Consider the following 26177-nt stretch of genomic DNA (forward strand, 5'->3'; position numbering starts at 1 on the left):
TCCTGATATTTCCTGATTTTGTAGAATTTCTAATATTTTCATATAATCATATAATTTCCATAATCTCATTTCTCAAGTTTGACTTTTAACTGTCTATAGTTCAAAAGCTACTATCCAAACTTTTTCAAATTATTCGCTCTTGATTTAATCTAAACCATCTACTATAAACGGTTAACTAATAATAATTAAAGGCAAAAATTGCAATTAAAAACTGTGGGTAATAAAAATCAGAAAAATCTACACTTTAATTTATCTACTTCTACGTTTGGATGATTTCGTGGAATCGTTCTTCCTCCTCGAGTAGTCGTTCACATCAGTGACAGCACGGAGCTTCTATATACAAGAAGCTCCGTCTTCACAGTTTGAACTGTTGAACCATCGTTTATTTTATTTTTATTTATTTGTTTGAGAGGGTTATAACGACCACCAAGTACAGAATCTTCTTATAGAATAAACCTACACTTGCTAACGTTAAAATATATTAAAAACTTCGATATCATTCAAAAAACGACTTATCTTTCCAGAAATTTTCATAACTATCAATATTGCCTATCAAAGATTAGCTCATAATTTTTTTAAAATCAAATCAGAAAACAGATGTCGCCAAATAAAATCACTCAAAAACTCAATATATTTCTCAAGGAATAATGCCTATCATTTTTTATGATTTCTAAAAGATGGGGTTAGTAGCCAGATCACGTTGAGAATCGATATTTTTCTCTAGAAGATTTCAACGAATCAATGAATCATATCAACTTCGAGTGCACTTCCTAAGCTATCAAACTCAATCGATCATTATAATTCAAATTTTTCTCGAAAATAACTATCAAAATTGATACTTTGATTGGGGCAGATTTAGTTTTCTATCGTATCAAGTGGTAAAACTATCAAATGATATGATAGTGCCCATCTATGGTCAAATCATTCTTAAAGAGCTCCACCGGCGGCTTGCGGGCGCGGTAGCTTTGGAAGAGGTAAAAGGCGGTCTGCCGTTTGCACGTGCAAGCCTCTGGTGGAGCCCTTTAAATCATTGAAATCATGAAAATCGATAGTGATTTCAAATCTTGTACACTCAACGAAAGTTGGACTGTGATGCGTAATGACGGCCCCCTTGGATCAGAAATTTTCTAACATGGTTTGAAGTAGGAGTAAGGATCCTATGCGACGGCAGGAGATGCAGCGATTTTATCTTTGTGCTTTTCAAGAACGCGTCGACTGCTACTCATTCTGGAGTGAGATATCGACGAAATCAGGGTGAGAAATAAGGAAAATTTTTAAACTGGTCATTTCACCAGTAGAGCCCAAGGGTTTTAATTAAAAAACTGGTCAGTGACCACTTAATATTTCTACATACTGTCAGAGCTGCACTGAAATGGCTCTAGGTTTTATATACTGTTTATTTGTTTTATATGAATTGATTTCTATATCTCACTCAAAAGTTAGTTTATATATGTTAAAAAAATAATTAAACTTGGAACATTTAATGGAAACATGTTCCATTTTAATATGAGTAGACTTTTCTAGGTTGGAAGTGCTTAAATTTATTGTATTAAGGCCCATTTACACTAGACTAAAATCTTACGTTCGCGTCGGTCGTGTCGTTAACTTCGTTTCGGTCGCGTCGGAACGTTCCTTTGCCTGTTCAGACAAGAGAGCAGACGACAGTGACGACCAAAAAGTGAGTGAGATATACTCTGATTTTTTGAACCAATCAGGAGCTCGTTCAGTTAAGGTGGGAAATTTTGAAAGTGAAAAATACGTTTGCATTGAATTAGGCCTATTTCGAACAAGTATGAACTCCGAAGAGACTACTGCGCTAATTTTGCAAAATAATAATTAGTTAGCAAGTTATTTTTTCAATAGAAGAGCGAAAAATCAATCAAATAGGCAGGTTGTTTTTGTCCATCTTATTTAAATCCTAAAATAACCGAATCGCATTCCAATAAAGTCCAAACTGAGTAGAGCCCTAGAGCGCGTCTGCCGTCTGCTAAAGAAAAGGCGCTAAAAAGAGGTGCTGCCATCTCGACACTGACCGACGAAATTGAATTTTTTCAACCTTAAACCCGCGAATATTTTACGTAGTCGTTGACAAGTGTGAACAGTCTAATGAAGCGAACAAAGCGGCTTCGCCGACGTGAACGTAAGATTTTAGTCTAGTGTAAATGGGCCTTTACAAACACTAAAGCCTCTTACAATGAAAGACTAACGACTCATAAAAACAACGCATATCGCAGATAGTCTACTAGGCACTGGTGCTAACCGGTCCGGTCCGGATAACGGCGTTTTCCCCTTCTGTTCTTCATTGTATCATTGCTTACAAGCAATATGTCACCATGGAGTAGTATAACAGGAGACCAATTGTTGTGTTAGGCTTCTCCAAGTAAACTTTTATTGTATATACAGCAAAACTACTCCTTGGTACAGTGCCCCGGGAATTTATTTTTTACTAAAGAAGGGCAATTTAAAAAGTGGTCACGGTGACCACTAGACCCCCAGGCATTTAATAAATAAACTGGTCAAGGCAATTTATAAACTGGTCATTTGCCCAGTGCTACCGCCTTATTTCTCACCCTGGACGAAATACGTGAAATACAGTGTGGAAGAGATAAGAGCAACACCTACCTTTGATTTACTCCCATTTAACCCAAACCGTTTCTCCCAATTCCCATATTTCCCAATCCCATTTGACCCAACACTATGTCTTTTCCCTCAATTTCTTTTGTCCCAATTCAGCATAAAACATATGTTAATAAGTTCAAAGAGAATTTTTTGTTTTATTAACAATGATATGTTTTACATATTCAGTAGGAGAATGTTTAGGAAAAGGTGGCAGCTAACTATTAGGAGAATATTTTGGAAAAGGTGGCAGCTAATTAATAGGAGAATATTTAGAAAAAGGTGGCAGCTAATTAATAGGAGAATATTTAGAAAAAGGTGGCAACTAATTAATAGGAGAATATTTTGGAAAAGGTGCCAACTAATTAATAGGAGAATATTTTGGAAAAGGTGGCAACGAATTAAAGGAACCATTGTTTTGGAAAAGGTGGCAACGAATTAAAGGAACCATTGTTTTGGAAAAGGTGGCAGCTAATTAGTAGGAGAATTTATTTATTTATTTATTTATTGGAGGGATAGGGCTGCTAATCCAAATTGACTTATGTGCAACCCCCCTAAAGCATTAAGGTACATCAAATGAACCGAAAAATATTAAATTCAGGCGTTGTTGAATGTTTTGGAAAAGGTGGCAGCTAATTAATAGGAGAATATTTAGGAAAAGGCGGCAACTAATTAATAGGAGAATATTTTGGAAAAGGTGGCAACTAATTAATAGGAGAATATTTTGGAAAAGGTGGCAACTAATTAATAGGAGAATATTTTGGAAAAGGTGGCAACTAATTAATAGGAGAATACTTTGGAAAAGGTGGCAACTAATTAATAGGAGAATACTTTGGAAAAGGTGGCAACTAATTAATAGGAGAATATTTTGGAAAAGATGGCAACTAATTAATAGGAGAATATTTTGGAAAAGGTGGCAACTAATTAATAGGAGAATATTTTGGAAAAGGTGGCAACTATTTAATAGGAGAATATTTTGGAAAAGGTGGCAACTAATTAATAGGAGAATATTTTGGAAAAGGTGGCAACTAATTAATAGGAGAATATTTTGGAAAAGGTGGCAACTAACTAATAGGAGAATATTTTGGAAAAGGTGGCAACTAATTAATAGGAGAATATTTTGGAAAAGGTGGCAACTATTGATTAGGAGAATATTTTGGAAAAGGTGGCAACTATTGATTAGGAGAATATTTTGGAAAAGGTGGCAACTAATTAATAGGAGAATATTTTGGAAAAGGTGGCGAAGAATTATTGGAACCATTGTTTTGGAAAAGGTGGCGAAGAATTATTGGAACCATTGTTTTGGAAAAGGTGGCAGCTAACTATTAGGAGAATATTTTGGAAAAGGTAGCAGCTAATTAGTAGGAGAATGTTTTGGAAAAGGTGGCAGCTAATTAATAGGATAATAACCTAACCTAACCTAACGTTTTGAAAGCAACCATTTGCAGCATAAAATATTAGACGAAACCATTCGATTGGGAGAAATGAGAATTGAATAGTTTGGGATAAAAATTCCGATTGGGAAATATAAGATTGGGAGAACTGGGAATCGGAAAGTTTGGGATAAAAATGTATTTTGGGAAACACAGAATTGGGAGAAATGGGACCATACCCTACCTTTGTGGAAAACCCCCAAAACCCCTGACGGATTACTTCACTGCAGTACATTTTCGAGCTCGTATACAGGGTGTGACATGTGTCATTGTATGCAAATGAGAACGTGCAACAAGTATCATAGTGAATATCGTTTAATGATACCTACGATTAAGCTTAGGAACTAAGGCATCACACTACAAATTAAAGGGCTGTTTGGTAAACCCATCAGCGTAAATGTTCGATGTGCCTACCGTCGTGGTGTAGGCACTCTTCAAGACGATTGTCCATGTATTACGTTTTCTAGCATTTGAGGAGTGATTCGTTCAATTGTGCTTCGAATTCTGGCCTTCAAGTCGTCTACATTTAAAGGTTCTGTTGCAAACACCTTCCCCTTAACATATCCCCATAAGAAGAAATCAAGTGGGGTTAGGTCAGGGGATCTTGCTGGCCACGGAATTGGTCCACCTCTACCGATCCAACGGTTTGGAAAGTGCTCAGTTAGCCATTGGCGAACATTGACCGCCCAATGTGGTGGCGCACCATCCTGCTGGAACCACAGGTCCCGCATCACTGCTAATGGTAATGCGTCTATCGCATCACTAAACTCGTGGCTTTTTGCCTACTAAGATAAGGAATCCATACGAGGTTACGAAGGTCAGAATTTTCCGCGGCACTGAGAATTCGGCACATTATTCAATCAAACGTACGCGTCGTTACTAGCAGCTTAGTTCGTATAAACGTTGTAAGTCCTGTGTCGTAGACGAATGGCAGCCTACTCCAACCGAGAAAAATTGGACATGACGTTTATTTTGGGTGAATGTCGCGGTAACGTTCAACAAGCGGCATTGCTTTATGCCGAACGCTTCCCAAACTGACGAAGGCCGGTTCGAAGAACCTTCACGAACATTAGAGACAACCTACGAGATTTCGGGAGTTTCGTCGTGCAAGACCGTCAACGTAGAAGAGACCGTATAATTGGTAATCATGATAGGGAAGTCGACATTCTAGCACGTTTTGAAGCCAATCCTCATACTAGTAGTAGAGCGGTCGGAGAAGAGGTTGGTCTAAGCCATTCAACCGTTCTTGCCATTTTACATCGGCATCACTACCGGCCCTATCATATCCACCTCCATCAAGCCTTAACGGACAATAACTACCTAAGACGTCAAGACTTCTGTCTTACCATGCGCGAGCTAATTGAAGCCGATCCATTGATCTTAAGAAAGGTTCTTTTTCTGATGAGGCGACATTTCACAGGGATGGTACGGTAAACCGACATAACTTACATTACTGGACCCAACGAAATCCATACTGGTTACGGCAACATTACCATCAAATTCGATGGAAGATAAATGTTTGGTGTGGCATTCTGAGGAACAGAATCATCGGACCTTTCTTCTTCGAGGACAACATTACTGGTGACAGGTATTTGCACTTCCTGCGCCACGAGTTTAGTGATGCGATAGACGCATTACCATTAGCAGTGATGCGGGACCTGTGGTTCCAGCAGGATGGTGTGCCACCACATTGGGCGGTCAATGTTCGAAAATGGCTAACTGAGCACTTTCCAAAACGTTGGATCGGTAGAGGTGGACCAATTCCGTGGCCAGCAAGATCCCCTGACGTAACCCCACTTGATTTCTTCTTATGGGGATATGTTAAGGGGAAGGTGTTTGCAACAGAACCTTTAAATGTAGACGACTTGAAGGCCAGAATTCGAAGCGCAATTGAACGAATCACTCCTCAAATGCTAGAAAACGTAATACAAGGCATGGACAATCGTCTTGAAGAGTGCCTACACCACGACGGTAGGCACATCGAACATTTACGCTGATGGGTTAACCAAACAGCCCTTTAATTTGTAGTGTGATGCCTTAGTTCCTAAGCTTAATCGTAGGTATCATTAAACGATATTCACTATGATACTTGTTGCACGTTCTCATTTGCATACAATGACACATGTCACACCCTGTATACGAGCTCGAAAAAATACTGCAGTGAAGTAGTCCGTCAGGGGTTTTGGGGGTTTTCCACAAAGGTAGGTGTTGCTCTGATCTCTTCCACACTGTATGTAAACTTTCTTGAAGCACAAGACTTAATTCGTGCGACTGCGTTAGGGGAAATACCTGTTGCATACCCTCCCGAATGCAACATTAGAACATTTTCAAATAAAAATATAAGTTTTCATCGGTTTCCCAAAGAAGAACCCGTTAAAAATTGGATTTTTGGCTTGGCGCCACCGATTTTTTAACCGACCATGGCGCGAGAAGCTTTCCTCGTAAAGCGCGTGCGCTATGAACCGACAGACCAGAAATTTTCTATCAAAATGGTTTCTCTTCTTCTCTCGTGTGTGGAGGGGGGAACCACGAAGAGAGAAATTTATTTAAAGAGCGTGGCATAGATAGTGTCGGAAATAAGAAAAATTTCTTAAAGTACATGTGTCCAGTGAGTCAGTGACCCCCTATTTGACTGAAAAATTTATTGGTCATTGTCCACTGGCGTGTGCATAACTAGTGTCGCATCTTCATAGTCAAGCTACCAAAACTTCATAAAATTTATTGGTCAAAATGTCCAGTGATCCCCTTAGTTTTTAAAAAAATTATGGGACATTTTAATATTTTATTGGACAATGTCCAGTGTCCTCTGCTTATTTCCGGTCCTGGTCATAGATCTGCCATTTATCATGATGCGTTCTTATCTGTGTGTTGTTACACCCTGTATGAATTTTCACCTCTTCGAGTGACGTATGTCACGGAGATTTCTAATTTCTGTCTGTGTGTCTGTCTGTTGTTACACCCCAGGGGACCACGTTCGCAGTTTGCAAATCGGAGCAAATGATTCTCTATGTCCGTAATCCGGACAGCATTTACAGCTCCCGGGAATTTGGAAAATTGTATTTCACTTACACTTGTCTCTCTAACACGACCATCTTCTGATATTTTGTCCATCACACATGGACACCAATCTGTACTTACTGGCTTCAAACCACCATCATCATCTGGTCTTTTGTCCACCCCACATGGGCACTAGTCTGTACATACTGGCTTCTATCTCCATCATCATTGTAAAGGTTAAGATGTACGCGGCGATCGGCTAGGGTTACGAGAAACGTCTAACCTCCGAATGGTGGGGCTTCCACCAAAGGTTCACACAATTGCGCTGTTCCTATCTTAGATTTGAAACCTGTATATACTACCAGAAGGGGATAATAGAAGAAGGATGACACTCTGTATCCTCTTAATACTGTTATTATTATTATTGGGGGAGAGGGGGCAGGGGCGTTCCGAAGAGACAAGGTTTTGAGGGGGAGCCCACCAAATTTTGCCAACTTGAAACCCAAAATTTGCCAAGCGACACGTAGTAATGTAGTGTCATGTTACTCTGTTTCGTAAAATAGTTTTGGAATGAAAATCCCTGACTAAATTTATAAAATTTCCCCGACTAAATTCATCAAACTTCCCCGACTAAATTCATCAAACTTCCCCGACGAAATTCATCAAACTTCCACGACGAAATTCATCAAACTTCCCCGACGAAATTCATCAAACTTCCCCGACGAAATTCATCAAACTTCTCTGACGAAATTCATCAAACTTCCCCCGACGAAATTCATCAAACTTCCCCGACGAAATTCATCAAACTTCCCCGACGAAATTCATCAAACTTCCCCGACGAAATTCATCAAACTTCCCCTACGAAATTCATCAAACTTCCCCTACGAAATTCATCAAACTTCCCTGATCAAATTCATGAGTTTTCCCTGACCATTTGCAATAACTCACATGGCGAACATAGACTTTGAAACTAGTTATTATATAAAATTGTTGAAATTATAGGTTAATAATTTACTAGTAAGTGAAAAAGTGACTAATTATTTTAAAAATAGTGAACCGAAAGTAACTAAAAGTTACTAAATGAAGATACTTAAAAGAGCTGGGTCGGGTAAAATCTTACTATGTTGCCAACACTCTTTCAAAGCAAATCACTTCACTGATTTCCTTAATTCGGACTTCTGTTTGTAATTAAAGACTTTATAAAAGTGTGTCTTGTAATGAACCACCGTCTATAAGTTGATATAATGAGATCAAATGCTCCCTCGTACAATGAATATTGTAAATTGACTTGAACAGTGGCGGCTTAAGACAAGTGGAGGCCCCAAGCGGTAACCATTTTGGGGCCCCCAAACTCAAGATATTAAAATTAAGTAGTATAGTTGTAAGAAGTAATTTATATAAGGAGGCCTAAAATAGCGTCCGGTGCGCGGTGATAGTCGACAATCCCCCCTTAATGGGTGGGGGGGGGGGGGTGGAAAACGAGCCGGGACTTATTATTTTATCTTAAATCGTTTTTTTGGGTCATCTGAGAGCGCTCCGAGATCGCTCCAAATTTACGTGTTACGTCATCGCTCTAGCTCGGAATACCGAATGTAGTTGCTCCGAATGAAAGACAGAAGTTTTTTCAGAGCGGTTTTGTGACGTCTTCAGGCGCTCCGTCTCTAGACTCGGAGCGGTTGGGATCAATCCGGGAGGAAACCGGGAGTGAGCGACTGGGTCATTGTAAGACGATCCACTGACACCGGCGTAAGAGTAGAAGCGTATAATCTCGCGACTTAGGTCTTCTTATATTATATAAAAACGTCTTGGTTTGGACCAAGGCCGAAAAAACAAACGATATGTGTGAGGTTTATCAATTGACTGAAGTTTCAGATATTGAAATTTTTTTCTAGTTATTTTTACCCACTCAATCCTTAATCAATATTTAATTCAATCAACTGATTTTACTGTTAATCGATCTAGTCCCTCTAAATTAATTGAAAAAATTACATATCTACGCTTTTTCAAGAACAATTACATTTTCCGAAAACATTTTATCATTATAATGGTGCATTCAAACACCATATATGCTGTTTTTTCCAGTGCCAAAAAAGACATCATTTAGGGTGTACTTTAACCCCATTTCTATGATCAATTCACGCCATTTACTAATATAATTTGGAAGTATTAAGGGAATATTAGGCATTTAAGCACCATTTACAGTGGCTTTTAACATCTTTTTTTTGACAATCTGTTGAACTTCTAATATTACTTAGTTTAATGGTTTTAAAAGTAGGGAAAAAGTACGCTACCTATGTCACATTATTAAACCAAGTGAAGTGAAATAATTGTTAAATATTTATTATAACCACTACACCACAGACACGTGGTAAGTCTAAGTTTTCCAAGAGATCTAACTAATTATTATGTCCAATCACGATGGTTAAAACATGTATCTACCTGGGCTCGAACCTGGGACTTTCCGTGTGTGAGGCGGACGTGATAACCACTACACCATAGACACGTGGTAATACTGAGCTTTCCAAAAGATCTAGCTATTTCGTTGTCCAATCACGATGGTCAATACATGTATCTACCAGGCCTCGAACCTGGGACCTTCCGCGTGTGAAGCGGACGTGATAACCACCACACTACAGATACGTAGTAACACTGAGTTTTCCAAGAGATCTAGCTAACTATTATGTCCAATCACGATGGTCAAAGCCGTACTTCTGTAATTAACTAAAATTAACATACTTAGACTTAATTGTTTTGATCAAACTGGCTGATAGCACACCCTGAATAGTTAATTGTTAATTTAAGATAATTCCGAAAAGTAACTTCGCTGTAGTTTTTAAGTTAGCGGTGGGGAAAGATCACGAAAAACCCATGTTAATCTCCATAGGAAATTAGCAAAAGCGGGTGAATATTACTTTAACATTACAAAACGGTATCAAGTCATATCTACAAGGGCCTACCGGCCCTGTAGAATAAATCCCTTTTGGGTATAATACCATAAGATCATCATCTCTCTAAGGGCCCAAGCGCATCTATTAGAAAAAACATTTAGTTCTGCTAGATGTGTCGTAGATTTTGTATAGGGCTTCTTCCGAATTTTTTTGTGAAATTCGCGGGAGAGAAAATTAATTTTCAAAATCAGCCACGACCGATATCCTAAGCCGGTCGTGGTCTAGACGCGAGCTCTGAGATAACGCTCCCAAGCGGTTGGGAATCAAACTAAAACAGGCGGGGAGGCGAGAGAAGAAGGACTGAGGGGAAAAAATAAGTAAGAGAATTTCCAGAACCACCCAGCTTAGTAAAAATCACGAAGAGCATTCGTGAGAAATCTTTGAAGGAGGGAAAAATGTTCAATGCCGGGTTACTCTGCAGCGAATGCGCTTGGCCTCTGTTTAGGCTATACAATTATTATACCACTTGAGATGAGACGGATGGCTGACCAAATTGGACATACATACATTTCAACCGTAATATAGAATCTTGGGCCCTTAGAGAGGGATGATGAAAGGGAAAATATTCGTCATTTATTTCCTTTTAAAACTATTAGTCTCTTCCATTTTTTACTTTAAAAAAAATTGTTAATGGAAGAAAATTAATTCTGTTCAATTCGGGGCCCCATGGCATCGCGGGGCCCCAAGCAGCCGCTTAGTCCGCTTACCGTTAAACCCGCCACTGGACTTGAATCATTTTGACAAGAGTCGTTATTGTTATAGATAAAATAATACTATTTTGTTTGAATAGAATTCCATTAAAGTTATATTCGGAGCGAGCGAAGCGAGCTCCGCGTTTTTTGGCTCTGCTCAAATCTCTGATTCCGGTCACTCTGATACTGTTTTCCAGAATTTCAATTTCACTCCAAAATATTTTTCCCTGACATTTCCCTGGCCTTTTAGGTCCATTTTCAATTTCCCTGAGCTTCATTTTGCCAAGTGAGCGTCAATTTGCCAACTCGACAAAATTTTAGGGGGGGAGCCTCCCCCCTGTCCCCCCCAAAGGGATCGCCCCTGAGAGGGGGGCTCACGTCCTAGCACCGATGCCAGAGGCATATTGTGCACCCTCATATTCAGGCCTTGAAGAGACCCGTGGCCGCGGCGTAACGTAGAATTCGTACCACTGTTATGGAAGAGTCCCGCGAGCGCTCCACAGTATGTGAATAAAAGTGATCTAATCTGAGTGAGGCAAAGTAATTGCACTCGCACAGTATGTGAGAGGGAGTTTCTTCCTTCTCCCGGCACGACCGGCAGAGAGGGTCGTCAGCAAGGCCCATCAGATGGAGGTGTCTATTTAGCCGACAGTGTCCGGTCAAAAGACCGGTGACCAGCCTAGTATCTCATCTGCTGAGCGCAATAAGGTCCCTAGCCCGAGACCTGCAGGTGCCATTGACAAACAGTTTCGTCTGTCTCTCGCCCTCCATATTACGCCAGAGCTTATTTTAAATGACAGTCAACCTGTCATGCAGGCATCGTCTAGCGTACCCGTAGGGGATGGGGACGACCGGAGCCGGTCCCAAGAACTTGGCCTCCGCCCCCCTTTTAGCAAACCTATCGGATTGCTCTTTGCCATGATGTCTGCTATGCCCCGGCACCCAGTACAACTGGATCCTGTTGCGGGACGCCAGTTGCACAAGCAGATCAAGGCAGCTGCGCACCAGTTAAGAAGTGATCTGACACTGGTTCAGCGCTTTCAGGGCGGCCTGACTGTCAGAGTAAATTCTCACAGTCCGTCCGGTATACTCTTTCTTGGTGCAGTAGTCCGCGCAATAATAGATAGCGGCAATTTCCGCCTGGAACACACTTGCGTAGGTGCCCAAACTCTCTGAGAAACCCACCCTTGTGGTTTGGCAGTAGTAGCCGGCACGAGCGCCGGAATCAGTCTTAGAACCATCGATGAACCAAATAGTTTCACTCCCGGTACCAAGAGGCAGCAGGTTAGTCCACTCGGCCCGACTGGGGAAGTGGATGCTGAATGGCTTTGTAAAATCAAAACTGGTAACGGTTTTGTCAGAGCACATCGTCAGCGTGTTACATTTGAATTTCGTACCTATTAGTACTTGTAATAACTTCCACTAGAGGACGCCATCCTCTTAACAAGGATGACGTCATCTAGGAGAGGAGTCCGTGGAAGGCTCGGCTAGCGGCCGGCACTCGGACTCGCGCAGTCATAGACTCCAGTTATGCAGTCGAATAAACCATATTAATTCTTAAAGCAATGTGTCATTTAATCACACGTAACATGGTGATAGAGGTGGGATATCGCTAACCTCGCTTCTATTTCGTGTACTACGTTTTTATTTCGCGTTTCGCGTATCGAATAGCACGGTAATAACGTGTTTTAGTCGCGCTATTGTCTCGTTCATTTCGGGCCTTGGCGACCACGATGACGTCGTTCAAGAGTCCGCCTGTTTTCGTTCCCGGCGCGGACCCCGCTTCTTCCTGGACAGAATACAAAGAAAGTTTTGAGATTTATGCAGTCGCTGCTGATTTAAGCACTGCAACCGTAGCAAAGCAACGTGCTACGTTTTTACATATATTAGGCCCTGATGGGCGTCGTATTTACAAAACTCTACCAATTTTACCTGTTGGTGACGACCGTACATTGGCTGTGATTTTTGAGGCTTTCGATGCCTATTATCGCCCATATAAAAACATAACGTATCTTCGGTATTCGTTCTTTCAAACGACACAAAGTTCGTCGCAAACCTTTGACAATTTTTTCACTGACTTAAAGACGAAAGCGCAAAATTGTGAATTTTTGACTTTGACGAACTCACTTATCGCCACTCAGCTCGTGTGCGGTATTCGTAGTGACAAGGTCCGTAAAGACCTCCTTGCAATACCCGCTCTTACGCTCGAAGAAGCCGTGACAATCTGCCAGGCTGATGAAATTGCTTCTCTTCATGCTGGCGCGATGGGGTCCGCTAATATTGCTCCCAAGGCTCCATACGCCGCGCCTACGGTTGATGCTCTACACCGCCGCCCTCCTGGCCAATCTGGGACCCGCTCACGCGCTCAATATCCTTCCAACGGGGCTCCGCAATACCAACGAACCAATCATCCTCAGCCTTCGGAGAACTTTCCGTCCCAACCTCGTAGTATTCCTCATAACGCTACCAATCGCCCGCCTTCGTCCAACCGAACGCCGTCTAACCAAAATCCAAGCCGCACCTTCCAACGGCAGCACTATCCGTCCCAACGACCTTCCCAGGGGGCTCGTTGTCCTAACTGTGGCCATCCGACGCACGTTTCCGGTCCTTGCCCGGCCCGTTTATCACGCTGTCTCAAATGCCAACGCACGGGGCACTGGGCTACGGTTTGTCGCTCCGCCCATGCCCTTCACGAAGAAGAATACTATCCCGAACCGGAAGTCCCCTTTGACCCTGACCTGTCCTACGTCGATCTTCCCAACGAGTACTGTTCTTACAGCCTCACCCTTTGTAGCGAGATTAATCAGCTCCAAATCGCTCCGCAGTTCCCTGGCGCCACTGAGGATGAAATCCATGATCGTATTTACCTTTTTGATACCCCAGTGACCTTCAAAATAGACACTGGGTCACAGGTGAACATTATTCCTTTCAAACTGTATGACATGTTCAACTCTCGGCCCGCCTTGCGGCCACCACAGTACAAGGTTATGGCCTGCTCGGGTCACCCTGTCTCGATGGCAGGTGTCCTCGATATCCCATGCTCATCCTATACCGCTGCGAACACATTCCCTTTTTACGTCACCACGGACGATCGCGTTCCCATACTGGGGGCAACCGCCTCTTTACAATTGGGGATCATACAGCACCATTGTTACCCTCTGGGTCCTTTGCCGTCCAAGCACGTCTCCGCTTTGGAACCGGGCCCGCTGATCGACGCTACGCCCGATGACATTATAGCCCAATACCATACAGTGTTTGATAACGTTGGCAAGCTGCCCGGACAGCATCATATCGAACTAAAGACTAACCCTATACCATCCATCAGCGCCGCTCACCAGGTCCCGCACACTTTTCGGGAACCTGTCCGCCTCGAGCTTGAAAGAATGCAACAACTGGGCATTATTGTTCCGGTTTCCGGCCCTTCCGTTTGGGTTCACCCGATGGTGGTCACTCCCAAACCGGATGGTTCCGTTCGCATCTGTCTGGACCCACGACGGCTGAACGCTTCCATCAAACGGCAACCGTTCCCCCTACCAACCACTCAGGAAATCTTTGCGTCCCTCAGCGGGAAGAAAATTTTTACCGTCCTCGACGTTCAAAGTGCTTTCTGGCACATAGAACTTACTGAACCCAGTTCACACTTATGTACCTTTGCGTCACCACATGGTCGATTTCGGTACCTTCGTTACCCTAATGGCCTCGTCACTGGCTCGGAAGTTTGCCAGCAAACTCTCCGCCACATCTTTCCCGTGAATGAATTCCCAGACGTTCATATATCGACCGACGATTTTCTCATGGCCTCCCCTGACATTGCCACCCACACATCGTTATTATGTCGTGTCCTGGAACGGGCGCAGGCTAGTGGCCTCTGCTTTGGAAAGAAGAAAATGCGTTTAGCAGTATCACGGGTCAAATATATTGGCCACATTGTCACTGAAAATGGGGTGGAGGTGGACCCCGCCAAGGTGTCAGCCATTTGCTCCTTACCCCCACCTAAGGATAGAGCTGCACTTCAAAGTTTTCTTGGCATGATTAACTACATTATGCGTTTTCTGCCAGGAGTCAATGCCGATACAACCCCTCTTCGCGCACTACTAAAAAAGGATGCCATTTTCCAATGGGAAGACGACCATCAACTTCACTACGAATCTCTCAAGCAGCTCGCCTCCACAGCTCCTGCATTGGCCTATTTCGACCCTAATCAACCAATAACGCTCTCTGTTGACGCCAGTCAAACCGGCATTGGTGCGGCGCTTCTCCAAAACGGCAAACCTGTCGAGTACGCCTCCACCTCTCTGACCCCTACGCAGTGCCGTTATGCCCAAATAGAAAAAGAATTGCTTGCCATTGTATTTGCGTGCGAGCATTTTAATTTTTACGTTGCTGGCACCAAGTTTACTGTGAACACAGACCACAACCCTCTTCTGGGTGTTGTTAAAAAACCGATCCACCTACTCTCACCTCGGCTTCAACGGCTCCTCATGCGATTGTTTCGGTACCACATGGATTTGGTGTACGTTCCCGGCTCCCACTTACACATAGCCGACATGCTCTCTCGGGCTCCGCAACCGCATATGCTGGTCAACACCGACCTCCTAGAGGGCCCTTATACCGCGGTTTATGCCACATCAACTCTACCGCTGACCCAACTTGACCGATACCAGCAAGCCACTGCCCAGGATCCCATCCTGCAACAGCTGATACACTTTTCGGCCTCTGGCTGGCCCCGCTCCTCCAAACAACTGAGTCCTGATTTACGTCCTTACTGGGCCCACCAAGACGAGCTCCACGTCATAGATGGCCTTTTATACAGGGGTGCCACTCTCGTCGTTCCGGTCTCGCTTCAACAGGAAGCGCTCCGGACCATCCATGGCTCGCACCAAGGCATTAATTCCTGCCTTGCAAAGGCCAAACTCCATTTGTTTTGGCCTCGTCTGTCTGATGACGTTACGCGGTTCATACAAGCTTGCGACACCTGCAATAACAGGGCCCGCGTTAATTACCCTATGCCGATGCATCCCCACCCAGTACCCCGGCTCCCATGGGAGACCGCGGGGACAGACTTCTTTCACGTCGGTTCCAAATCTTATATCATCCTAGTGGATTACTATTCCCGTTTTGTTGAGGCACGCGAATTGAACAGTACCGCCCTCCCTAGCGTTATTGGGTTTCTCCAACCACATTTTGCCCGCCATGGGGCCCCTCAACGACTGGTCTCCGATAATGGCCCACCGTTCAATTCTGCCGGTTTTCAACTTTTCCTCGAACAATGGGGCGTTGAACACATCACTTCGTCGCCATACTACCCCCAATCCAACGGTTTAACTGAGCGAACGATTCAAACCATCAAGAATTCGCTCATCAAGGCTCAACAAGATGGCAAGGATTTGTCTTTCGTCCTCATGGACTATCGCTCCACCCCCCGTGGCATGCTCCCCTCGCCCGCTGAGATGTGCATGGGCCGCAGAATTTGGACGCCTTTAACCACACATACGGACACACTCCATCCTAATTACCCAACTACCGACGACCGTCAATTACTTCAACAACAACAAGATCGCATGGTCACACGTTTTAACGACAGGGCTACAGCCTTTCTCCCTCCGCTACACATAGGACAACGTGTCCGTTACCTCGAAGGCCACCGCAACTGGTCCCTTGCAACGGTGTTATCCATCGGCCCAGAACCTCGCTCATATGTCATCCGCACTGATCGCGGACAAATATTTCGGCGCACGCGTTCCCACCTCCGACACGAACCGGTTTTCGTTGCTCCGCGCTTTTCGGCACCACCTCCTCTGGATTACGCCACCCCGGTACATCCCCCCATCACGGTGTCTACTCCTATGGCTTTCACTACCGTCGGGGACGTACCCCGCTCCACCACTGATGTTGACGAAAACGCGGCTTATTATGCAAACATTCATTCTGACCACCATTCCACCACTATTTCGGCCCGTGAGTCCCACCTCACTGATGCTGAAGCCACGATGGCTGACGACGAGGCGGAGGATGACGTTAGAGCAGAGCGACCCACGATCCCAGTCTCAAACTCCCCTCCCCCAAATCCTTTCCCTTCCATCACCACTTCTCCTACCAGCACTGGTCTCCCCCGTGGCCTACCCGCCTTTCCTCCCGTTTCCCTGCCACCAGCGTGGCCCACAACTCGTTGTGGCAGGCCTAACATCCGGCCCCTGCGCTTCCAAAGCTCACCGGCCGTTTCCGAAAGGGATCCGCTACAGACGAACCGAAGAGAAGACGTGAAGAAGAAGAAGAAGGAAGATGAAAAGAAGAAGAAAAACAACACCTAAACAGAACTGAAACAGATAAGGCAAACGAACTGAGCTAAAGCAGATAATTAAGAAGATACACAAAGACAATTACATTTTACATTGTTTTTATTTTTATTCATTTCTATTTAAAACTGTCGGAAGAAATACATTTGGTTTTATTCATTCATTTCTATTTAAAACTGTCGGGAGAAAAAGAGATGTATTTGTTTTTATTCATTCATTTCTATTTAAAACTGTCGGGAGAAAAAAAGATGTTACATTTGAATTTCGTACCTATTAGTACTTGTAATAACTTCCACTAGAGGACGCCATCCTCTTAACAAGGATGACGTCATCTAGGAGAGGAGTCCGTGGAAGGCTCGGCTAGCGGCCGGCACTCGGACTCGCGCAGTCATAGACTCCAGTTATGCAGTCGAATAAACCATATTAATTCTTAAAGCAATGTGTCATTTAATCACACGTAACAAGCGATGGTTCAAGTGCAGCATACTCCTGGAAAAGCTTAGTATGGCTGTGATCCCAAAGTCTCGGTACCCAGCATCCATTATTGTAGAGCCTGTAGGCACCCATGGCAGCCTCCTTCTCAACGAAGAGATGAAGAGGAAGCATGCCAAGGAGTATCTCCAGGGAAGCAGTCGGGGTCGATCTCATGGGCCCCGTGATACCAATGCAGGCCAGCCTTTGAAGCCTGCACCGTCTTGAGCCGGACCCTCGTCCACCAGACAAGCGCCCCGCACGATATTATCGGTCTAATTATCCCAGTGTAAAGCCAGTGTACGGCTTTGGGGTTGAGGCGTTAAGTCTTGCCGACAGAGCTCCTGGTTCTCCAGAAAAGCATTTTGGCCTTCTTGATGCACCGATCAAGGTGCGGCTTCCATGTAAGTCTGAAATAGAAAGTCACCCCCAGGTATTTCACCTCGGAAAACTTTGTCAGAACCTGCCTAAAAAAGGAGATATCATTGAACAGGTCTTTAGTATTCCTCAAAAGAACAAGGGCAGTTTTGCCAGGATTAACAATGACGTTAACCACCCGGCACCATTGCTCCACGTTAGAGAGACCAGAGCTCATAAGCGTGGCGATAGTAGCCGGGAATTTCCCGGTAATTACTATCGCCACATCGTCCGCATACCCGAAGCACCGGCAGCTCCCTACACCCTCGAGCAACCCCAAGAGCTCGTCCACCACCAGACTCTACAACAGGGGGAGAGAACTCCACCCTGAGGTCAGCCCATGCTGGTGGTCACCCCCAGAGAGTCCCCAAGGAGGGACGTCGTCACCTCGCGAGCGGTAAGCATGGACTTGATCCACCGGCCAAGAGTGTCGCTGATACCAAATACCTTAACAGCTTCAGTAATAACCGAGCTGGACACCTTATCAAAGGCCCCCTCAATATCGAGGAAGACGGCCAGTGAAATTTGCTCAAACTCGAAAGCCCTATCCCGGCAATTCGTGAGGCTGTTGTGGGATTCTGGGATCTGGTACCGAAATTAATAAGGTAGAACTGAACTGAACCGATTCATGTAAACTAAAGAGGCAGGGGGAATCGGGATCAGGGAACGACAGTCTTCGACTCGATCTTGAGAGAGATAGTAATGTTTTAAACCGAATAAATATTGTTAACGAAAGTAAAGAGAGTTATTAATTATAGAACTAAAATAGAGAGTAATTAGAATAAACACTACATGGTGTCAGAAGTACCTAACAACCCCATCATACGTGTGTACAGCGAGGGAAAATTGTAAATTGAAGAATGCGCCTTAAGAAGTCAATGTGAGAATTTCGGCATCAGACAAGAGGAAGAATTCAGCATCATCCATTGCATCATAATTTACTTCAACCTGTTGTTCGTACGGCGTACGTCGACATAATGATGGCAACAGTCTATCAACCACCACCTCCTTTTGTGCCTGCCGATAATCCGGCTCAGGAATGGCGTCGTTGGAAACAGAGATTCCAGTACTACGCAGCGGCTATCGGATTGGATACTAAACCAGTTGCTCAGCAGCTTGCGATTTTACTCCATACTATCGGGGACATAGGAGTCGAGTTGTATAGCTCCTTTGCGTACATAGAGACCGAGGCCCATCCGACATCAGCAGATGTTCTAACTGCGTTTGACGGCCATTTTAAACCGTATATGAGTCTCACCGTGAAAAGACATTTATTTTACAAAACGAACCAAGAACCAAGCCAATCCATAGATGAGTATGTCACCAGCCTAAGGACTAAAGCGGCAAACTGTGAATTCGGTACACTAAAAGAAGGCTTGATAATGGACCGCATTATATTGGGAATTATAGATCAAACAGTAAGGGAGAAACTGCTCGACACGGACGACTTGGATTTACCGAAGGCAATTTCGATCTGTAAAACAGCGGAATCTTCAAAGAAGGGTTTGCAGCAAGTTAATGGATATGATATACCGGTAATTCATGCCATACATAACCAACGAGGGCAACCAAGTCTGAGTTACAGGCCTATGGTTCGGTTTAGAGGACAAGGGCCAAGACAGCCGTACCACCAAACAACTAGATTCCATTCAACACCTTATTTCGCACAGAGTGGAAGATCGCGTGGCTATTCACCTCAAATTAGGCCTAATACTGCATGGCCAAGGCATCCTCAATTCGGGAGAGGGCTTTCAAACCAACCAGATAATAGATAAGGCTGTACCAACTGCGGCAAAATACACTCTTACCAATTCTGCCCGGCTCAAGGTCGACCTTGCCATAATTGTGGCAAAATGGGCCACTACAGGATGAGCCCACCATCTCCATCAGTCCACTGTCTAGTGCAAGAAGACACACCGGCGGAGACCCAAGAGCAAGAGCAAATTATAAATAACCATTGGCAGACTCAGGGGGCAGTAGGGCAAGAAGTTCCAATAGAAGGTGGAATCGCGAGTGCAATCTACTCCAATTGCGGCCCTAGCTATGAACTCTCGACCCTTTCAAAACACGACTGGAACCGAACGAATCAAAGTATGACATTACAACCTAATGTGGAAGAAGAGGCCCTCTTTCTAGGAATGCTTTTAAAAGTTAATATAATCAACAATAATGGATTAGAGGAATGGGTCGAAGAAATCCAAATTGAAATGGAACGTCTACCTATGAAGATTGATACTGGGGCACAAGCAAATGTAATGTCTTACAATACATACCTAATCATACCGGAGCGGAATAGAGCACCCATAATGGCAACTAGAGCTAAGATCAGAACCTACTCGGGAGAAGAATTAAAACTGCTCGGAGAATGTAGGCTAAAGTGTGGCTTTAGAGGGAATTATGTGTACACAACGTTCTACATTGTCAACATACCTGCACCAACTATCGTAGGCCTCAAAATATGTACCGCACTAGGAATAGTAAGGAGAGAGCTCACAATAAATACCCAAAACGTACACAGTATCCAAGATCAACCGAAAACGAATAAGGGAAGCATAGTCCAAGAAGCCCCGAACGAACAGCCAGTTAGCACATGTAATGTCAGCCAACATAAGGGAAATGGTGGTCGAATTCCACATCCGACACAATTCTCAGCGCCTCCAGCCAAGTTAAAATAATTCAAAATTTTGCAAATGTCTTCAGGGGACTGGGCAAACTTCCTCGAGTACATACGGTAAAATTAGCATCTGGAGCAGAGCCGGTAATACACGCCCCCCGAAGAATTCCACAACAACAGCAAGAAGCTGTAAGGCTTGAACTAATTCGCACGGAAAACATGGGAATTATTAAAAGTGTTACAGATCCCACGGAGTGGGTGCATCCAATGGTGGTCATACCAAAACCCCAAGGGTCTGTAAGAATTTGCTTGGATCCAAGAGCCCTAAACATATGGCTACGCCGAGAAGTTTACCAACTTCCATCTCCAGAGGATGTGCTAGCGAGGATTCCAAAGTCAAACTATTATACAGTTATCGATGCAAAGACCGCCTTCTGGCAAGTGGAATTGGATGAACCAAGTAGCTACCTGCTTACCATGGGAACTCCATTTGGAAGGTTTCGCTTTCTGAGAATGCCATATGGCAAATCCACTGCACCAGAAGTTTTCCAGCAACTGTTGTATAACTGGCATTGCGCCTCCAATGTTGTATCTCTAGTTTTAAGTCTGAACTGAACTGGATTGAACCCAGTCTTTTATTATATAAACGGATCGTCGGCTTTATTCCGATTAGTTGTTATCCCGGACGCGTGCTAATATGCATTAAATAAAACTGACGTTTCAGTAACTTTAAATGTGTTCTTTTTAAGTAGTTAATTAAGAAACACAACATGGTGTCAGAAGTTGTTTCGCTTTTTCGCCCGTTCCCTCGTTTGTCGTGAGTCGCGTTGTGTTTTTTCTCCCCGTGCCGAGGCTTACGGTTTACGTCGCGTTTCACGCGTTTTCCGCTACAGTTTGGTTTCTCTCCCGTGCTTTCCGTCTCCCTCATGGCGTCAACAGCGTTTCACGTGTCTACCCCTGAGCCGTTCAACTTTTCCTGTCCCAGTGATTGGCCTAAATGGCTGCGCCGTTTTGAACGTTTTCGCCTTGCATCAGGCCTCAATACTAAGGGAGAAGAAGAACAAGTTAACGCGTTGATATACCTCATGGGAGAACAAGCCGAGGACATTTTTACCTCTTTTGGCCTCACATCTGCGCACCAAAAAGAATTTAAGACTGTAAGCGACAAATTCACTAGTCATTTCATCATCCGGCGAAATACCATCTATGATCGAGCAAAATTCAACTCTCGTGCCCAACGAGAAGCGGAAAGTGCCGACGACTTCATTACGCAGTTATATGCCTTGGCCGAGCACTGTCAGTATGGAAACCTGAGGGACGAATTAATCCGGGACCGTATAGTCGTTGGAATTCGAGATAAAGCGTTGTCCGAACGCCTTCAAGATGATCCTGCCCTCACTTTGGAGCAAGCCATCCAACGCGTACGCAGCATGGAAGACAGACAACGTGAACAGAGGGATTTGAACAGCTTCAACAGCCTCAACACGCTTCCACACGTCGACAGCATCGGAACTTCCAACTACAGGCCTCAAAGGCCTACACGTTTTAATGGAAGACGTCCTGCGTCAGACCTTCAGTATAAGAAACCTTCTCAAGAGTTCCGCTCTAAAAGTACCAATCGCTGCCCTCGTTGCGGAGCCATTCCCAACCACCCACGGGAGAAATGCCCAGCCAAAAATGTACGATGCTTCGAATGTGAGAAAATGGGCCACTACGCACAAGTTTGTCAAAGGCGCAATGTCAACCAAGTTGAGAGAATTGAAGACGCAGAAGTCACCCACATTCAGACAGTAGATTGCATGTCTAACGATTTCTTTATCGGATCTATTGCCGATCCGATCCTTCAGGAGACTCAGACCATATCAAGACAACATAGATGGATGATCACTGTCCATATCAACGACCTTCCAGACAGATAACGTCAATGTTATCCCCACGAACCTATATCATTCTAAATTCAACAACATCAAGTTACTGGATTCCGAGAAACGCCTCTATGGACCTGGTAAAACTCTCCTAAGAACCGCCGGAAAAATACGAGCGTCCTTCCGTTATGGGTGTACCATCATCCAGGATAACCTTTACGTCGTACATGATTTGCAAGTCCCGCTCCTCGGTCTCAGGGCTAGCGAGGACCTTTCATTGATAACCATGGTTAGAGACATTGAAACTTCAATTAAAACACCGTTCGATCCAATAAAGGAGTTCCCGACCCTCTTCAATGGATTGGGCAAAATGAAGACACCGTACAAGATATCGCTCGTACCAGATGCCAGGCCTTTCTCGCCCACAACACCTCGAAGAGTCCCAATTCCATTGATGGATGCGGTGAAACACGAGCTAGAACATTAGGTTCAGAAAGGTGTGATATCAAAAATTGACACACCAACTGATTGGTCGTCGTCAAGAAGAAAGAAGAGAAATTACTGGCCAAAATGACTGAGGATACCAAACGCCCGAATCTGAGGATATGCGTTGATTTAACCCACCTGAACAAATTCATCAGACGAGAACGGTTCCAACTGCCTTCTGTCGATCATCTACTCGGACAGTTAGCCGGTGCGAAAATATTTTCTAAGCTCGACGCCAATAGCGGTTATTGGCAAGTCCCACTGGAGGAAGAGTCCGCTTTATTAACAACGTTCATCACGCCATTCGGACGGTTCTATTTTAATCGGTTACCATTTGGACTAAGCTCCGCTTCGGAACATTTCCAAAGGCAGATCTGCATTGCCCTGGACGGACTCAGCGGTAACGTAAATTTACAAGACGACATACTAGTGTATGGGAGTACACAGGCCGAACATGACGAAAATCTACGAAGGATCTTATGCCAACTTGATAAAGCTGGTATAACCCTCAATCCGGCCAAATGCGAATTCTCGGTCTCCAAAGTCAAATTTGTTGGGCATATAATCGACACTAATGGCATACACCCCGACGAGGACAATATTAAGGCTATTATCCACATCAAAACACCACAGGATGTAACAGATCTAAGGAGATTCCTGGGTATGACGAATTACGTGAGCAAGTTTATCCCATCAATGGCAGAGATAGCACGGCCGTTGGCGTCTCTACTGAGCACAAAAACCACGTGGACCTGGGACGTACCTCAGCAACAAGCATTTGAAGACATCAAACGAATTCTGTCCCGACATCCTGTTTTGGCAACATATGACCCAAAAAGGAAGACCATCGTTTCCGCCGACGCCTCGTCCTATGGCCTTGGAGCAGTTTTACAGCAAGTACAGGACGATGGACAACTAAGAGTTACAGCCTACGCCTCTAAGACCATGACCCCAACTGAGCAACGCTATGCCCAAATCGAGAAAGAGGCCTTGGCGATAACCTGGGCCTGTGCCATGTTCGAAGATTTCATCGTGGGCATTAAGATTCATATTGAAACGGACCACAAGCCGCTCGTTCCTATTATGCAAACTAAATCCTTAGAAGATTTGTCTCCACGGCTCCAACGCATGCGAATCCGTTTAATGCGATATAACTACGAGATATATTACACTCCAGGAAGGGACCTCATTATCGCAGATACATTGTCGCGGGAACCAATAATGGGCGACGAGGGCGGCGACCTGGAAGATGAAATAATAGCTCACATACAATTAATAACGTCGCATGTACCGATCTCGGACGAAAGGCTGAGGGACCTCCGAATAGCGCAACACGAAGACCAGACTTGCAAGACCTTAGCTCACTACCTAGAACATGGGTGGCCAAAATCCCGCTCGCATGTCCATGACCTAGATAAATACTTTCCCCACCGTCATGATTTTTCAATTCACCGAGGCTTGCTACTAAAAGGGTCACGCCTCATTATTCCATCGGTGCTACGTCAAGACATCCTGGCAAAAATCCACGAAGGACACCAAGGCATCACAAAAAGCAGAGCCAGGGCAAGCTCGACGGTATGGTGGCCCGGCCTATCAAAGGACGTAGAAGATAAGGTCAAGCAATGCGCAACATGTACGAGAGAATCCGCCAACCGACATGAACCTTTATGTCCATCGGACTTTCCGGATCGACCTTGGAAAATTCTGGCTACAGATCTTTTCTATTTACATGGAATTTGGTACTTGCTGGTTACTGACATGTATTCCCGTTTCTTCGAGATACGGAAATTGACGAACTTGAGCACCGCCGCCATCATAAATCACATAAAGTCCATTTTCGCAACTCACGGTATTCCGGAAGTCGTTAGAAGCGATAATGGTCCGCAATTTAGCAAGACGCCGACATCAGAATTTCGTCGGTTTGCTGAGGAATATGGATTCACCCACATAACTTCAAGCCCCTGCTATCCTCAGAGTAACGGCTTCGTCTAAGCGGCTGTCAAAGTCGTTAAACAAACACTAAAGGAGAGCGAAGATCCTCATTTAGCTCTCCTCTCGTATCGATCGACACCCCTGGCAAATGGATTTAGTCCCGCGGAACTCCTTATGGGCCGCAAGTTACGCTCCACGCTACCCATATTAGATACGGAACTTCGCCCCAGAATCCCATCTATTAAGATAGTGCGTCAACGTGAAGATCAACGTCGCATCAACCAGAAAAAGGACTACGATCAACGACACAAGACAAGAGACCTCAAACCCCTAAACAAAGGGGACAGTATATGGGTAACGGACATCAGACAGCAAGGAATCATCCAGAGTAAAGCCCCGGAACCCAGATCTTACATCGTCAAGACTCCGAATGGGGAACTACGTAGAAATCGGTTACATTTACTACCGATACAACCAACGACACTACTGAAAAACCAAGTTCTGAGCTACCCCAGGTTCAGGCCGACAACGCATGCCAAGGAAACGGAAGATGCAAGAGCCGGAAGACCTACCACAAACCCGACCGCCGCAGTTGCGAGAGCCGGAAGACCTACCACAAATCCGACCGCCGCAGTTGCATGAGCCTGAAGACGTACAACCACTTCCGATACCCGGGCCTATAACAAAACCCCGACGACGTACGACGGCTGACCCTGTGACGCAACAACAGCGACTGCTTGTTACCAAGACGAGTAGTGGCCGAGTTATAAAACAAATTGATAGACTGAATTTATAAATAGTATAACAAAAAAAATGTGAAATGTATATTGTAAAATTTGTAGGAAGGATGTTGTATAACTGGCATTGCGCCTCCAATGTTGTATCTCTAGTTTTAAGTCTGAACTGAACTGGATTGAACCCAGTCTTTTATTATACAAACGGATCGTCGGCTTTATTCCGATTAGTTGTTATCCCGGACGCGTGCTGATATGCATTAAATAAAACTGCCCCAGTAGCACTGCCGACGTAGGGCCTACATGGTCGGCTTTGTGTGTTACCGACGAGTTGGTAAAAAGTCACTAATAAGTCGGGAGAGTAATGGTTTGAAAGTCGAAATGTCCGCCTGGAGGGACGATGGCCCGCCGGTTTTCCTACTGTTTTGAGGCTACTATAAAACGACTGTTGGCCGACTATATGTCGGCGTCATTATGCCTACCTAAAGCCGCGCTCAATCCGACGATTTCCCGGCTATTTAGTATAGGAACGGTAAATCGTAGGTAAAGGGCTGGTAGAGTAAGGGTTTGAGAGTCGAAATGTCCGCCCGGCGGGACGACGGCCCGCCGGTTTTCAGACTGTTATGAGGCGACTATAAAACGACTGTTGGCCGACTATAGGTCGGCGTCATTATGC

General features: G+C 44.5%; 3 protein-coding genes and 2 non-coding genes across 6 annotated transcripts; 3 read left to right on the forward strand and 2 right to left on the reverse strand.

The window, feature by feature from the left end:
• Positions 1-9476: 9476 nt before the first annotated feature.
• On the reverse strand, positions 9477-9549 carry TRNAV-CAC (transfer RNA valine (anticodon CAC)). Its single transcript has one exon. It is a non-coding gene; the product is annotated as a tRNA-Val (tRNA).
• A 64-nt stretch (positions 9550-9613) lies between these two features.
• On the reverse strand, positions 9614-9686 carry TRNAV-CAC (transfer RNA valine (anticodon CAC)). The gene has a single exon. It is a non-coding gene; the product is annotated as a tRNA-Val (tRNA).
• A 2733-nt stretch (positions 9687-12419) lies between these two features.
• Positions 12420-16997, forward strand: LOC149620739 (uncharacterized). Its single transcript, XM_089854584.1, has one exon. It carries the CDS (start codon positions 12420-12422, stop codon positions 16995-16997), a length of 4578 nt encoding a protein of 1525 aa, XP_089710710.1.
• Positions 16998-17533: 536 nt separating this feature from the next.
• Positions 17534-19645, forward strand: LOC149620740 (uncharacterized). Of its 2 annotated transcripts, XM_089854083.1 has the most exons (3): positions 17534-17857; positions 17947-19405; positions 19474-19642. In XM_089854083.1, exons 2-3 carry the CDS (start codon positions 18848-18850, stop codon positions 19510-19512), a joined length of 597 nt encoding a protein of 198 aa, XP_089710209.1. In that variant the 5' UTR covers positions 17534-17857; positions 17947-18847; the 3' UTR covers positions 19513-19642. The 2 variants fall into 2 exon arrangements, with proteins under 2 accessions (XP_089710209.1, XP_089710208.1); XM_089854082.1 differs by having other exon boundaries at positions 17947-19645.
• Positions 19646-21401: 1756 nt separating this feature from the next.
• Positions 21402-22412, forward strand: LOC149620741 (uncharacterized). Its single transcript, XM_089854081.1, has one exon. The coding sequence runs from the start codon at positions 21411-21413 to the stop codon at positions 22401-22403; it is 993 nt and encodes a 330-aa protein (XP_089710207.1). The 5' UTR covers positions 21402-21410; the 3' UTR covers positions 22404-22412.
• Positions 22413-26177: the final 3765 nt, after the last annotated feature.

Source organism: Phalangium opilio, unplaced genomic scaffold (assembly GCF_054372755.1).
Source record: "Phalangium opilio isolate 3A_F unplaced genomic scaffold, DU_Popi_V2 ptg000209l_1, whole genome shotgun sequence".
Lineage (NCBI taxonomy): Eukaryota > Metazoa > Arthropoda > Arachnida > Opiliones > Phalangiidae > Phalangium > Phalangium opilio.